Below are 16,927 nucleotides of genomic sequence, written 5' to 3' on the forward strand. Positions count from 1 at the left end.
AGACAGACACATTTTGTTGTGTGGACACGGCAAATACGAATGCTTAACTAGTTAACGCCCTTCTGTGCTTATCTTAGCAACAGTAACTGGCTAGACCAGCAAAGAAAATTGGAAGTTTCACAATCATAAGTTTGTTAATATCATCAACTTCTAAAATTTGAGTTCCTGATCACAGAAATGATTATATTTAGCACAAGACTGCAATACTGTCTTTTGCACATATGAAATATAAATCTTAACAAACTACGAAGCTGAATAAGTGGAATACAGTTTACATAAAATCCCTGATTTTCACAGATTTCAAAATGTATTTTAGAATCTACCCCTTGTAATTTCAAATTCCCCTATTAACAAGAAATCTATATTAGAAATTTGAGGCTTTCAGTTAATGTGTCAGAGGTTGAGCTGGATTAGTTTTAACACAGGGATTTTAAATAGAGGTGAGTCTGTGCAGTATAATTCCTGGACCCTAGAAAGCACTGCCATAAATAATCTATAAATATAAAAGTATTTGGTTTTGTTAAAGAAGTTCCTTCATATCTAAAATGTGGTTTGTTTGCTCCTAGAAATGGTGAACTCCAGAAGTATTTTATTCCTTTGTACAGTTTGTGTTTATAGTGTTGCAAAGTACAGTTCAACCCAAGATCTTAAGCTATTACCTAACAATTTCAAACCCAGAATGAAACAGAAAATGGTTCAACCCTCAGCACTCTGGTTTCTTCCAAAGATACAAAATCACTCATCTTCACTTGACTTTAGCTTAAGACTCCAAGATCTATTTTAAAAGAGAAACTACTGCTTTTACAAAGAGGGTTTCTTGCAAAACTTACCAGTGTCCAATCTGAACCAGTCATATAGGAAGTTGTGCCAGAATAATCAAGAATCATCTTGTAACTCAAAATATATTTTTTTCCTTTGCGAAAATGACATACACATGTACTTAAGTTTTCCTTCCACAAAAAGGCAAATGTAACTCACAAACAGGACAGAGGTAATTATTAAAGGCTGCTAACCTAGGTTAAGAGGATCTCAGGCCCTAATTTAAATGTGATCAAAATTACTACCATCAGACAAAGGGTGCAAAATCCTTTGTCTGATGGTGGTCTCAAATCAGGGAATAAGAAAAGAGGCCATAGGAAAACAGTCACACTCTCAAATGGGTAGATTTTAGTGGCATTCCTTGAGCAGTGTCAAGGTTTTTATGGGCAACATATTGCTTTACCCTTTAGAAACAGCCCCAAACCCAATATAAAACTAAGGATCACCGACTAAGATCAGAGATGCACAGACAGAATTTATGAATTTACTTTTCCCTTTATGGTAGAACGCAAATCTAGAAACTCCAGCTTAACAAAATTGATTTACAGGGACACAGCAGAATTAATCAGTTAAAAGTTGCATTTTTTGCAAGTCCACATACACAGAATGAAGTTTTACATGATTAATGGAGTTACTATTTACTTTTTTCCTACTTATTCACAATAAAAAGTAAAAGCTTTACAGTCAACTCAATGAGAAAATGAATACATCATGCAATTAATTTTAGGGATGGCCAGATAAACTTATAAGCTATTTCTTCCAACTGTCTAAGTTATTCATCTTTGCTTTTTGCAAGGTTTATTTTCATTACCATAAATGCATCAGGAACAGACTGACCCCAACCTGAAGCCAGGTGCCAGCTGCTTCAAAAAGTCTAATCTGCTTATTGACAAAAAACCAGAAAGGGAATAAATGATTGCTATTGATTCCCATGATAGCTCTACACAGACCCAGCAACTTCTCTGGATTAGTACAGACAGAAGCCAATTAGTTTTATTTCACATGTAAATAGCAGCATAAAGAGGTACAAAAAATAATTTACTGGATTGCTTTATCCTAAAGTACAAGACACACATTTTGAAAGTCACTTCAAACACAGTTCTTGCTTATGGATCTCTTTCTCTTAAGCAGGAATTTTTAAAATAAATTCAAACTCATCCAGCTGTGTATATTCAAGAAATACCAAAAAGTCACAAGGCATAGTAAGTTTCAGCTGTTCTCCTCTCTCCAGTGTTATCAATAACACATAATGAGTTAGTTCATACATCATCACAGCTGTGCAGGCCAGAGCTAACTTGGCTAATCCAACTCTTCCAGTAGAGTCCTTCAGGAGCTTGCTCTGCTTTAGATAATCCACCCTGCAAGTCATATAGAAAATGGTAGCATATGCTCTTTATTATCATTAATATGCAATTCTCCTTGTCTTCCTTCAGAGAGGTCCTGTGAAGTCTTCTAATGGTACTGTCCCTTGGACATTTTAAAATGAAAACAAAAAAACAAAAAGAAACTTCTGAGAGCAATTAGCAGCCAAATCACTCGAAACTAAGACTATGACAATGCTCTAGGCTTAAACCATAAGCAAGTAAAACACGCTCTTTCATCAATATGCTTTAATTCCAAAAGAAGAGAAAAAGAACACAATTAAACATCAAGTCAGGGTTTGCAACTTTCTTCTTCACCTTCCTCCTTTCAGGAAATTCAGAATTAGAAATAATCACTGGTCATATTTTCACTTACAGATTACCTCCAAAATAAAGTTTGCAGAGTGCCTCCTCTTTATGGGTGATAACTAGAAGACTACTCTGGCACACTTTAAAATGAATGTAATGTGAAAACCAATGATGATCTTAGTTGCTAAAGGGAGATTTGCACATCCTCCACAATCCCAATTATCCAAAACAGGATTCCACACAGTTAGTGAGGCTCTTTTAAAACTGCTTAGTCCTGCCATTTAGTGTCATTTTCTACAAAGGAAGAGTGCCTAAACTGTCAGAGACTGTGTTTTCTCAATCGAAAACACAACATTTGATGTTGTTTTCTTAACTGCGTATTTGGAATTTGGAAATTCTCCAAGCCCATCCCGTGTGCAAAAGAAGCCTTGGCATCTAAATATGGGAAGCTCAGACATACAACTGGTTTCCAGCTGATGCTGGCAATAAACATCTGCAGATGTACAAAAGCAGAGTGAGAAAGCAAAGTGGGAATATATCATAATTTGGGGTGAAGGCAAAACTAGAAAAGAAAAATTAAAATGATTTCACTATAAAATGAACCAAATAAGCACTTATTATTCTTGAAATCCTCTTTTATAAATGTTTTTCCAATATCTTAGCATCCTGACTGGAGAGTTGGAAGGGATCAGTGAACTTATCTAGCTCAACTTCCTTTCCAAGTTCATTCTTGAGAATAAATTGAACACTGCACATCTAATTTGGATTAACTTAAATGTTATATCCAATATACTTGCAAAACAAAGAATTTTATCTGCAGAGTTTGCAACTATGAACTTTTGTCTCTGCTAGAGACCCAGAACTATGAACTTTCCTTAAGTTCCATACAATGAAGTATTATGGATACAGTACATAATAATGATTTACTAAGTCATAAAAACTGCTGAAAACAAGTAGAATAAACAACTGCCATTCATTTTTCCTGAAATCTAAAGACTACTGGGTCCCACTTGGACATATACACAGCTGAACACACACTTCCTGGTTATGTGCAATCTGCACAGATAGACCAGCTTTACAAGCCTGACCACAGAGATTAATAGCTTTAGCCAAATAATGTGGTAACCATGTGAACCTGGGCTGCTCCAGCTTGTTTGTGAATCTCTCAGCAAGGCTCAACATGCCGTTATCTGCATCTTGTTGCCAGGAAACACAACATCGCTTTGGAATACAAGGAAAACCAGGTTGCAATGACCACAGGTCGACTTCCCAAAAGCCTAATTTTTGATGCTTAGCTATCTACAATCTTACAACATTTCTTACTGTTTTCCATGGAGAACTTCACTTTACTAGCAATTAACAGTGAGTACTTTTTGCTATTTTTTTCAGGGCAGGACCACTTACTACCATTAACAATGTAGCAGCAGCAAAGTAATTATAATAATTCACTCATACTTTTCCTCTCAAGTGTCAAACATTAGTTTACTTCACTAAAACTGATTTGAAAATCAAGCACTCACTGCAACTACTTTATAACTGATTCAACAATACTTGCTCATGGGCTTATTATCTATGTGTTCTTCAGCAAAGCAATTTTACCAAAGGGCAAAATACCCAATATGCTGCTGACCTAAGAGTGCCTGGATTCTCTAAGACCAAAATACCTGTCTTGCCTTGCTCATGGTAACAGAATGTAATGTGTTGGACAGTAACCCTGCTACTTTCTTCCTAACAATTCAAACAGAGAAATTTAATGTACCAAGATGCTGAAATACTCAGTCGACTACAAATTTGCTTCCTAAGAGCGAAGGGGGAGGCCACTGTTCTGCACAGTTTTGCAATCTGGAGATGGAAGGATTACAGTGCCTTTAAGAGTATATAAAATTAATTATCCTTGACACACCAATTAGAATTGCTAGCTCATGGGCAATAAGGATTTTGGACAATACCTTATTAAAAAGATTTTTAAGATAAAATAGAAAATATTTTTTTCTCTTCCAATGCTGGCTTAAAAAAAAAAAGTTAAAAGTAGCTTTATTACAGGATCTAAGAATTTTGCTACCCAAGCAAGACAGAATCTTGAATGCATTATATTATCAAGATAGTACATTTATGATCAGGAAAACTACATTCTTGATATAATCTTATTTTTATGCCAAAAGGTCTTCTATACAAAAACGCCATTAAATTTGAGCCTTATGTTGTTTCTCATCTTGTTCCATATGTTTCTTTTGAAACACAAGATGCAAAGGTCTAGTCTGTATGACTGTTAGGTTGCTAAAGACACACAGAGCTGTGTACTATATAACTGAAATATTGAAATATTAAAAGAAAACCACTTACCTAATACTAAATGGGAGCAAGAGAAGTTTAAAAAAAAAAACGCCCAGGTTTCTGCAATGGCAACAATGCTCTGGCACTATGCTAAAACACAAGAGTTAACATCAAGACTAACAGAATTAGACAACTTGGAAATGGTTTATTGCGAGCATTTGCTTGCTGACTCTCCAGACACTTGGGTAGTATAACCCAACTTATCTGTGAACAAAGATGACTCTCAAGAAAGTTTTTCTCCTCGACTTCTGGGTTAGGATACCCTGAGTGTTTTTCCTCCCTATGGGTCAGGCTTCTCAGTACTACATCAGGATCTGTGAAGCTGTCAGGTTGCCCTCATGGTCTCCCAAATCAGGTAGCATGAATAAACGTGCTCTTCTACCCTCATAGAATTTTAATCCTTACTCTTGGTCATACATAAACAACTATTAACATCACACATTTTAACCCCCTCTATACTACAGGACAAACAACTTATAAATATAAAGATTAATGCTTATTATACAGCCATTTTTGCACTAGCAACTTCACGTGGCAACTATCATTTTGTTCTTCATTTTTAAGTTCAATTAACCAATGAGAAGTGGAAATTTCAGTTCTCTATCAGTGAATACTGCTTGGACATCCATACTAAAAGAAGTGACTTATATGTCTTGCATATAAAAACACGATAACTGTTTTTTACATAAATCATAAACATACTCATTAACATAAATCTTCCCTTCACTCATTGTTAAAAGACTCTTTCAAGTTTAAAGAAATACCCTAAATTGCGGAACAATTTATTTTACCTGTAAGATAAATAGAATAATAAACTGAATGGTAAAAAATTTAAAAAAAAGAAATTTAAAAAAATTTTTAAAAATCTTTAAAAAAAGATTTAACATGTTTGGGCAGGATTCAGAAGTTTGGGAGGAACTTCTGAATCATTCACAGAAAAACTGTAGCATTCAAAATGAAAAGAGGGCCACAAAAATCTCTAAACAATACTATTTTCCCTGAAAAACAGCAGCTACTCAAAATGCAAAACTTTATAAACTTAAGATACATTTGATATTCATTATTTATAAGATTCACCATGGATTTTCTTTGAAAAGCTCTCTTGTATGATTAAAATAGTATCTGATTCACAACATTCAATGTATATGCAACTTCTCAGTCACACAAATATTGCACAGAGTGACATGTGAATTGTTCAAATCATAAAACCTTCATTGTCTGGTTAGGTAAATAGCCTGCATTCAACCACCATGAAAAATTAGGATAGCATACAGCCAAAAGAATAACAGTGAAAAAAAGAATAAACCAGTTAGGTTACTACTGAAAGAAACCACCCTACGAAGCTTTTAGCCTCTTTACCCTCTCCACAGGATTTAACAACAGCTTTAAAGTAGTTATAAATACATACCCGTACTTCAGTCTCATTCTATCGTTCTCTGGGTTACAGTAAAATCTCTCCAAGTGCTCCTGGGAATCATTGGAAACACTCTGCCACTTCTGAGTAGTTGTCCTCTTGATCTGCCAATGATATGGCAAGACTGTGTGGTGCTTCAAACAATCTCTGCCATAAATACAAGTGCCTTGCAAAAACTCCATGCAAATTTCAACTCCATTCTCTTGGTGAGTATGGTACTGTAGCTGGTTCACCAGCTCAAACACAAGGTCAAGGGAAGCCTCCTCACTTTTGTCCTGAAAGAGCTCGGTACTCAACTTATCACTGGTGTCCAAAATGTACTGGATTGTAAAACTGTTGTCTTGGAAAACCCCTGGAACGTAATCCATGACTTTGTCTATGCAGTCAGGACTAGCAGGAACATCACTTGAAACTGGGTGCAAAAGGTCAGTCTGGAAGTGCCCTGCTGTAGTATCTGCCACAGTCCTACTGATGGTTTCTGGGGGAAAGCTGTGATCTTGAATTGGAACCACTTGTTCTGGAGCATCAGTGGAAGGATGGGCTTCTGGTATTTGGCCCCCAACACTTGTCCTATCAGGAATCAGGACAGACATATTGTTTTCTGATGGTGGACACGATGGATTGATTTCCAGGGCTTTTTTCACCATAGGTTCATGTAAGCTGCTCTCATCTGCACTCTGGTTTCTAGATCTAAAAACCCCATCAAGTGAGCCAGATTCTAGCAAAGTGTTTAATATTGGCCTCAAAGATCTCAGGGTTCCAGTTCCCAATCTCTTCTGATCTTTTTTCTTAAAACAAGTCTTCAACGGAGTGATCTTCTCAGAGAGTCTCACTTGGCATGAAAAGTCATCAGGAGGAGAGGGAGGCTGCACTACACAGTCTGGCTCAGGTTCGGTGGTTTCCATTTCCATGATGTGGATTAGCTCCAATTGCTCCTCAGAGTCTAAAAATCCTACCAGGAAAGGAAAGAAAATGATCATTTACAAGCTGACAACAACCGGATCCCATTCACTCATCAAAATGTTTTGTTCTAGTCTGTGACTAAGTCTCTGAAATCACTCCTCTTACATATCTTCATGGGTCAATTTTAAATTTTATTGAGAAATCAAGGCTTCAAAGCAGCCAAGGCTCTTCAAAAGCCCACAGCAGGTAAGGATAAAAGAGAAATAGTATCTTCCAATAAGCTCTTGATATTTACTTGTGGACTATTATAATGTACAATGATTTGTAATTCTGCTGGGGTAAGACTTTTTACTGTAAGTCTAGTGTGGGTAGGGGGCGTGAGGCAGAAATAAGTGCATCTAACTGATGACAGCAGGGAAACCACATCTCCACTGCTTTGTGGTTCTCTTCATAGTTGTTTATGCATCATCTACCTCATGAAGTGACAAAAACTTTTTTTGTAAAAAAAAAAAGTTCATCAAATGAAGGATAAACTTCAAAGTTAAATAGTGAGCAAATTTGGAGTGTGAGGATATACTCAGGAAGCAGGGGCTCTCAAGTTATATGGGACAAAGTCAGCAGCCTGTTGAAGCATTTCTATATTCAGCAAGTTCCAGCATATTCCCCAAGGATGTTAAGGGTCTACTTCTGCAATCTCCAACATTACCATTACTGGAGGAGGAACACAAGGGCTTATTTATCGACAGAAGCTCCATCAGCAACAACCGCTGAACACTGTTTTAGAAACCACACACACCTTCATAATACAGAAAGGGCCTCCTTGTCCCTGTCTTCAGAATAGTTATATACACTTTTTTAAAAAGGCAAATGGAGGCATATTATAGAAAAATAACATGAATATAAAACACACACCAAACTTCACATTCCTAATGAACTACTGAAAGAGACTAAAAAAGTGGTTTTTTCAAAGAATCAGGCCTCTTGAAAAAAACTGAAACAAAGTAAAAAGCAAAGTGTGTAAAATGACAAATGGTGTCTCCTCCACAATCTAGCATTCATTAACTAATTCTGAAAATATTTACTGAGCATGGTGCCAGGTAGAAAAGGGGTGATGATGAGCAATTAATCCTCTTCTTTCTTGTCCAACAGACGGAAAGAAATCTTTGATGCAAGAGCTCATGACTTCATCAAGCATGCATCCCAAGTGCGAGCACAGTGCCTAGCACAATGCACACAGTGGGTGCTCCAGGATAATGTTTGGCTGAATTATTGAAGAAACGGCACCTATTAAATGCCTAGATGTTAGCCGTTGTGGGTCAACAGTAACAACAAAATGATAAAATTGAGTCCCCAGAAAAGTATTAAAGATCCAATTGGAGAGATTCGTTTATGTACGTGTGTAAAAGATGCATAAGGATCGAACTCAGAAAAATAAAATAAAAAGCAGTACAGAACGAAGCGCTGGTGTGCACGGTAAACACAAAAGGAAGAGGCAGGAAAAGGAGAGTTCAGCGTGCGCTGGCAGCGTTGGGGAAAGCTCCGCGAAGAAGGAGGAACTTGACATAAGACATAAATCAACTGGAAAGCAGCCAAGCCAGGCGTTATTATGCATCATTCGGCGCTCTCGCCTCAAGGCACAATTGGCACAGACTGTGGTATTCCCTCCCCACACCGAACCGGCCTGTGCCTTCCCTCACGCACGCACACGCACGCACACTACCCATTCCTGTCACACCCAATCAAGGCGAAACACACGAACCAATTCCATTCGTACGTGTGTACACACACTACGACTCTCCCGCACTGCCCTCTGCCACACTCGGAAATAAAGCTGAGGAAGAGGCAGAGCACGGGGGAGTGGTTGAGGGGAAGTCACTGGAACCCAGTTCCCCAATTCGTTTGCATAACACAAAAATAAAGACTGCAAGGACGCTTCCTCCGGCCCGGCTGGGGCGGCCGCCGCGCACCCCGCGAGGCCCTGCTCCTCAGCACTCGGGCTCCGGCCCCGGCCGGACACCGCCCGCCCCAAAAGGGGGCTCCGCCGCCGGCCGCCCCGGCGCCGAGCCCGGGTCCGAGCGACGCCCCCTGCCGGCCCTGCGCGCCCCGGCGCCCCCCGCCGCAGACCCTCGCCCGCCCCCTCCCACAGACGGCCCGCCGCCCCCCGCGTCTCCCGCTGACCTCCGCCCCGACCTTCCCGGGGGTGGCCCGCCCAGCCGGCCGGGCGCGCGGGGCCGCGGCGGCGGCGGCGGGAGGGGAAGACGCGCCCGCCGAAGTTCCCTGACGGCAGCCCGCAAACTTCGGGCGCGGGGTCCGGCGGCGCGGAGGGGAGCCGCGGGCGGCGCGCCTGCACCCTAGTGCGGCGCTCCGAGCGCTACACCTGCCGGAGGCCCCGGGCGCTGAGGGCTGAGGCGGACCAGTTCCCCCGGCCCGGACGCGGCCACGCCGACTCGGCGCCTCAGCCCCCGACGCGGAGAGCCGGCGGCCAGGCCGCCCCTCCGCGCCACCTTCCCACCCGGCCCCCGTCGGCCCCCCGAGCCCCTACCTGAGCCGGCAGCCCGAGGGGACGGACCCCGGGAGCGGTCGCGCACGGTCGGCTCGCGGCGGCGTTCGCGGGGCCGGTGCTGAGGTAACTCGGCGTCTAGGGGTCGCAGGCCGGGGACGCGGCGAGCAGCGCCTGGGCCATCCCGCCACCGCGAGCGCAGAAAGCCGCGGCTGCAGTCCCAACCCAGCTCGCTCGCCTGTCACCCCGAGCTCTGCTTTAAAGTGGCTTCCGGTCGCCTCCTCTCGGCAGCCCGTCGCGGGGGCGGAGCCTGGGCGCGGGGGTGGGGCGAGCGCGGGAAGCGGGCCCGCCCCGTGAGCGTGCGCGCTGGCTCGCTCGCGGGGAGCGGCGGGGAGGGTGCGGAGGCCGCGTTCCGGAGCGCGCGGAGAGGCAGGGCGGTGCGCGCCGCGGGGGGCGGGCTCCACCTGCCTGCCGACAGAGGGAGGGCCGCCGAGGGAGGATGTGAAACGGGACGACCCGCTTCTGCGCCGGCGGCTTGCTTTGTTTGCCTCCTCACAGACGACTCCTGCCTCTGACGCCGCCGCACCCGAGAGGCGGCGAACGGCTGCTCCCGCCGCTGCGGCCAGACGGGGTCGCCCGCCCCGCACCGGCCGGGCCGCCTGCCCGACGGGGTCGCCGGCGATCCTGTTTCACGGGAAACGTGCGCAGCGTGGCGGAAGGGACTCCTCGCTCTGGGCTTTGGACGATAAAAGCGCGTGTACGTGTGTGTTAAAGCCCACAGACACCGTAGCGACTTCTTGATTCATTCGGCAAATACTGTGGAGCGCTGTGGCGTGCCAGGCTGTGCCAGGCTTAGACGACAGCCCTGATCAGCGCCGACACCGCACCTGTCCTCGGGGAGCATGCAGGGCACCGCTGCTCACCTCTAAAAAACACACCGCATGTGAATTTGCCGTATTTTCTGGACTGTAAAATGCTTTGTATGCTAAGTCCATATATCGAATAGTTTTTCAGTGGTGGAGGAAGAAGCTACCTTAAAGTCATATAATCACCATATATGCGGGGAAAGGTCCTGGTCAAAATCAAAGAAAGTTAGTAACAGCTGGCAGAGAGAGAAGGGAACACAGCTTGCAAAGAGATGGCCTCTGCCTGTGGCCTGAAATCTAAACTGACTTAATTCCATAATTTGGAGCCTTTATGGGTTGAAGTGCTAACTATGACCTTAACAGAGATGGAAGCCTGTAAAAATAGCAGCTAAGAGGTGGTAGTCATAGATACTATGGTTCTAAGCCTTTCTTAAACTCTTCTAAAGCAGACTGGGTGACCCATCAGCAAAAACAGATTAAGGTAGCACCTCCCCAGCAGATTTATTTCAGATTGCATCAAGGCAGGGCCGTTAAACTAAGGTGGGAATGATATGGACAGAATTCAGAGGCTAATAGGTAAAAGACAAGAATTTTCAGGCTTAAAAACCCTTTTGAGAGAAGATCTTGGTCTGGTGCCTACTCATACATGGACTGCCTAGAAGTAAGTATCTAGTTTAAATCTACCATTTTGCTGTTCGCTTTCTATTTGTCTCATCCGTTTCATGTTCTGTTCTTTCCTTTCTTACTTTCTTTTGGATTAAGTATTTTTCATTCTATTCTCTCCCAACAATTAGGTTTATACATTCTTTATTCTTTTAGTAGTATTTCAGTTATTCATTGCTACATACAAACCACCCCAAAACTTAATGACTTAAAATAACAACACTTATTTGCTCATGATTCTAGATTCTCTGGCTCAGGGATGCAGTCAGGGCATAGTGCATGTGGGCTCATCTCTGCTCCATGATGTCCGGGGCCTCAGTTGGGGTGGTTCAGATGGCTGGGGCCTGGCTCAGCTAGAGCCGTGTATCTTGGGCCTCTGTTCTGGCTGTTGGCTGAGTTCTCTGGTTTTTCTCCACGTGGCTAGCTTGGGCTTCCTCATGGCATGGTAATCTCAGGGTTCCAAGAAGACAAGCCTCAGTGTTCAAGCCTTTGCTTGTATCGTGCTGACTAATGTGCAGTTCGCCAAAGCAAAGCAAGTCACACGACCAAGCTCAGCGTCCATGGCACGAGGCCATGAATATTGGGTGATATGGTTCATTGGGGGCCAAATTAAGGGCAGATCACCTTAATCCGATAAGGGATTAATAACTAAAAATTACTTCCAGTGTGTAACGCTTTGGAATTCCAACTTAAAATCTTTCCTCCTTGGGTCCTGAACTCAAATTTTTCACCCTCCCCTCGAGGCAGTTGAAAACTTTAGCTAGTTCCCAACCTCTCCAGTACTGCTTTCAGAATGGCAGTTGCCTCAAAGGGAAGAGTGGCACCAGATTCTTGACTCACCACTTTTGGATCTAGGCTCCTCAGACTGCTAAAGTGTTACCGCTCCGGAAAAGGTTTCTCCACAATGTCCACCTCAGATGTGACCCCTGGAAGATAATGGAATAGGCATATCCTCCTGCAGAACAGAACCAAGAACTGACAGATTAACTGATCAAGGGCACGGATTCCTTGCTATAATTATCCTACAGGATTTGAGATGTTCTATGGACCATTGACCACTGTGTTTCCCATTTTCCCCTTTTCTGAATAGGAGTTTTACCAACATCTTGTACCTTGTCTATCCACCATTACTTATTAAGAGTATTGAGGCAAATAACTTTTCCTTAAAAATTGGTTGCCAGAGCATGAAGATCCACACTCTTGAGGGGGAATACCTCACATCATCAGGACTTCTGGCTCCTAGACTCTGAGCTCATTGCAGTAACTGGGTGAGACTTTGGGACAGTTTCTCTCAGTGAGGGGATGAATGAATTCCTTATATGAGATGAAGGGGCAGATACTGCTTGTTGCCCCTTTCTCATTAGAAATATCCTGATACGTTTTTTGTTTTGTTTTCTTGGAGGAGGAGGGCTGGCAGAGTACCCAGCAAAAACCTCATTTTCCTAGATCCCATACAGCGATGAGTGGCCGTGGGATATAGTTCTACCTATATAGTGAAGATTTCTAGGAAAACATAGCTCTTCCTAATTTAGTCACCCTTTCCATTTCTTCCTTTTTTTTCTTCTCCCTAGAATACTAACATGAGGATGAAAATGGAGCCTCATGATGAGAATAAAGGAGAACGTGATGTGGAAAATATGAAGATGGAATCCATAAGCTAGGGATGCTGGAGCAGAAAGATAGAAGGAGTCTGGGTCATTCGTATCATCTGGAAGCTGCTGCAGCAGTCCTAGACTGGCTACCCCTGGACGTCTTGTTATGTCTGAAAAACCCCAATTTGGTTAAAGTGTTTTCTGTTATGTGTAGCTAAACATGATCTTGGCTAATATAGAAACTATCATAAATTATCTTCTAAATGGTCTTCTTGTTTGCAGGCTCTAGCAGTTAGATAGCAACATGACTTAGTATGTCAGACATACATGAGCTATCACAAAGCAATTCATCAACCTCTATAGCATTTCCTGCCAATTCCACAGATATACCAAATTATAGTATTAAGAAACATATGTTGATAAAGAAAAATTAGAGAAGAGACATAAGAATACCCATAGTTGAACCTCCTGAAGTCCCATTTTAACATTTTGCTATAGATATGTTCTGTCTTATATTATTCAAATGTTTTTTCTATTGTTATAGCATTACTGTATATTCATATTTTAGCTAACACTATATCACAAACAGCTTTCCATGTTAACACAGTCTTTTAAACAAATAGCTGTTTAATGTTCCAAGTAACTATAACAAATTTTACTTACCTGGTTTCTTGTCATTGAACTTGTCAATTCACTTTTTTTTAAATTGTTGATTCACTGAGTATCTACTACATTCAAGTCACTGGATTAAATATTGTAAGTGCCTATACGTGAATTCACATGAAGCCACGTGAATAAGTGGCTTCTCTTTGAATGCTCTTCAAAACTACAAAAGACACAGACATATAAATGCAACATATATGGCTTATGCCTGTGTACACTTTGTGGCCCTAGGCCATTTAATTCTTCTTAAATATGCTTATAGGTTGAAGTATGCTAATTTCCTTTCCACATGTTCTTTTTATTGCTAATTTCTGTGATCTTTGTCTGCCAGATTTGCCTTAGCCTGACTAATCAGTTCAGTACAGTACTTCTAATGAACAACTTATTAATGTAAAAGCCAAGACTACTTGCTTGAAATTTCAAGTAACTCAAGACCTCCCGTTTTCATCAACAGAGTATGTGCTATGAAGTATCAGTATCTGCTGCTTTCTGCTTTTGCAATTACTACTAATAGTTAATTCCCCAACATCCTTCTGGTGAAAAGACAATCATTTCTGGTTACCACACCAAGAAGGAAACTGAATAACGTGACTCAGAGAGCACAGTGAAAGACCTGAGATTTGGAAACAGAGGCCTTGGCTCTTAGCAATGCTATCCTGAGACTACATGGAGAACACAGCCAACTCGCATAAATGGCAGACTGACAGTTCCTTATCTAGGAGTGCTAAGTCCAAGCTATAATGTTTTCTGACTATGTAAATAAGGGCAACTCATTCTTTAACTCAGTAGAAGTTCATATGTGCACATATCTGATATATTCAAGGTGAAAGGAAAGTGAAACTGCTATTATCTAGGCAACTGAATTACTATTTTTAAACATAAATCCATTCTTGAAAATTCTGTCTTGATGCTGTTACTAATGAGCCAACTCCTGGACTTATGTAAAGGCAGAGTTCCTATTTCCCTGAGAGGGAGTTCTGCACTCTTGGGACTTTAGAACAAGGAAAGATTGTTGGCTGAACTTTATTAACCGCAAGTGGGTTTTAATATGATTTTGTTGAGAGAAGATTGGAAAATGCTACTAGAGGATATGTCAGAGCAACTAAAGGTAGGGACTTTAATCAGCATGCATTAAGGGAGAATTAACAATGCTCAGAGGTAGGTTGATTTAGAGCCCAACACGAACATGCTTTGATAAATGTAACCTTAAGATTTATATTTTCACAAAGTGATAGAATGTTCACTTTGCAGACCATTTCCAAGTGTTAAAAATATTTCTCAGTTATAATCTCCTCTTTCTTGACACTCACTTCTTTTGTCTGCCTGTGATGAGGCCACAAGGTGCCTCTGTCTAGGAAGATGAGGGTACAGGCCTAGTGGAAAATGAAACAGATAACACATAAACAGGAGAGGCTCTAAAATGCTTATGCCACATCACCAACAATTCTGTTTACCTAAGATTTGCATTTAGAAACTGATAATCATCCTGGGACTGTTCTTATCTTCACAGGATCCATGACAGCCAGGTGTGGTCTTTAATCCCCTTCAGTTTGGACCTGGTAAGTAATTCCCACAGCATGTCATCAAAGTGCTGTCTGACTAACTGGTTTTGGGTCTATATGAAATGATTCCCTCAGAGAAGTCCCCAGATGTTTTCTCGAGCATGCTGTCAGTTGATTCAGTGCATATTTATTGGGTGTGTTATGTGCCAGACACTAGTTATGCAAGGTGACTAAGATAGTCCCTACCCTGTCAATTTCTTATAGTGAATCTGTGAACTGACCATGCAGATCACCTAGGCAAGTCTGCTGCGGAGTCCCCAGCCCCACCCTAGGCCTCCTGAATCGAAATCTCGCAGGGCAGGGGATTTTGCGCTTTGGAGAAGTTCCTTCAGTACTGCTGCTTTACTAGCTCAGTCTTTTAAAACACTTGCGGGGCATGGTGCTGGCAAGGGAAGGAGACTTGGAGGGTGTGGCCTGTGGCCAAGTAAAAAATAAATGAACACACTATAGTGTGGTAAATGCTGTAATAGGGGAATAAACCTGCAAGGTGTCAAGAAGATAGAGAGAGGTGGAACTAAGCCTAACTGCATGTTGTCAGAGGAGAGAAGTACCAGATTTCTTGAAGTATCCAGAATTATTATTCCTTACAATTTTAAGAAACTCAGTTGTTTCTAGTTGGAGTACACCTAAATTTAATAGGGAAAAAAAAGTTTACTTTTTAAAAAAGTGAATTCTCACAAATTAAAGATGGTCTTGAAAGTCATGTGCAGAGGTCATGTGAGTTATACAATATTTCAACTTGTGTGAATTTATCCTAAGGATGTAATTAGGGTTATAGGCACAAGTTTAGTTACAAAGCTCTTCCCTACAACAAATAAATTATGTCCACGTGCTCTTTTTCATTAAGTCCCAGACTCAGTTCTCTGTGGGACAACCACCCTGTCCCTACTTCTCATACTGTCATGAGACATTCTGGGCCATAAATACTTCCCATTTTTGCTGTTCAGGCTCTGCAAAGCCAATACTCTACCTTTATAGTAAAGACGTTTTCCAGTGACAAAAACAGAGTTTAAGAATTTAACTTCATCAGTAGCCCTGGCATAGCATAAGTTTTCATGTTGATGTCCAAACTCAATATGGTGATTTTGGTAGACTGGACATCCTAGCCATTCACTGAGGAGAGAGGTTCTGATGCCCACCTGCTTTTCATCGTCGACTCCTCCACCAGGCAGATAGCTTCTAGACCATAGGTTTTCACCTGGCCTGTACATGAGAATCACTTAAGCCATTTAAAAATATATACATAGCCATTTCCAGTCTCTACACAAGACCAATCAAAGTAGAATCTCTCAGGTGGGGCTTGGGCGTTGAATAGGAACTGTATCTTATTTATCTTTTCCTCCCTGGTTCCCAGGAAAGCAGTTGACATTATCAGGTAGTTAATGACTCCATTCATTCATTCATTCAACATATATTTATTATTTGTGTTCTAGATGTTTCTTAGTCCTGGAGATACAGCAGAGAATAAAGCAAATGGTCACCTCTTATCAACATTCTAATGGGGAGAGACAGGGTATCAGGTGGTGATGAAAGGTATAAAAATAAACATGGTAAGGGTGGACAACCACATAATTTATCAAACAAGGACACTTTGAGAGTAATTATTTATAATTATGTCAAGACAATACAGATGAAACCAGGACTGTCCTGGGTAAATGTTACCCTAGGTAAGATAGTAAAGAGTACTGTGGGTGAGGGAATGAAAAATGATGTGCTGTCAGGAAAGGCATTTCCTAAATGGAAACATTTAAGCAGAAGCCTGAGGAAGATAAAGTGGCTAGCCATGAGGACATTAGGGGAAGAGCATTCCAGGTAGATGGAACAGTATCTGCAAAGGCTCTGAGGAAGGGGCAAGTTGGCATGTTAGAGGAAAATCACAGAAGCCAGTAAGACTGAAATGGAATGAACAAAAGGGAGTTCTGCCAAAGAGATTAAGAGAGT

General features: G+C 41.8%; 1 protein-coding gene across 1 annotated transcript in view; it reads right to left on the minus strand.

The window, feature by feature from the left end:
- The window catches only part of TIPARP (TCDD inducible poly(ADP-ribose) polymerase), a 29,536-nt gene extending 19,619 nt beyond the window's left edge, over positions 1–9,917 (minus strand). The window contains exons 1-2 of the mRNA XM_044770970.2: positions 9,683–9,917; positions 6,232–7,189 (exon numbers count right to left, since the gene is read on the minus strand). Coding sequence (XP_044626905.1) covers positions 6,232–7,148 — 917 coding nt within the window. The 5' untranslated portion in view covers positions 7,149–7,189; positions 9,683–9,917. The remainder of the gene's footprint in view (positions 1–6,231; positions 7,190–9,682) is intronic.
- Positions 9,918–16,927: the final 7,010 nt, after the last annotated feature.

The sequence above is a fragment of the Equus asinus genome, chromosome 5 (genome assembly GCF_041296235.1).
Source record: "Equus asinus isolate D_3611 breed Donkey chromosome 5, EquAss-T2T_v2, whole genome shotgun sequence".
NCBI classification, from domain to species: domain Eukaryota; kingdom Metazoa; phylum Chordata; class Mammalia; order Perissodactyla; family Equidae; genus Equus; species Equus asinus.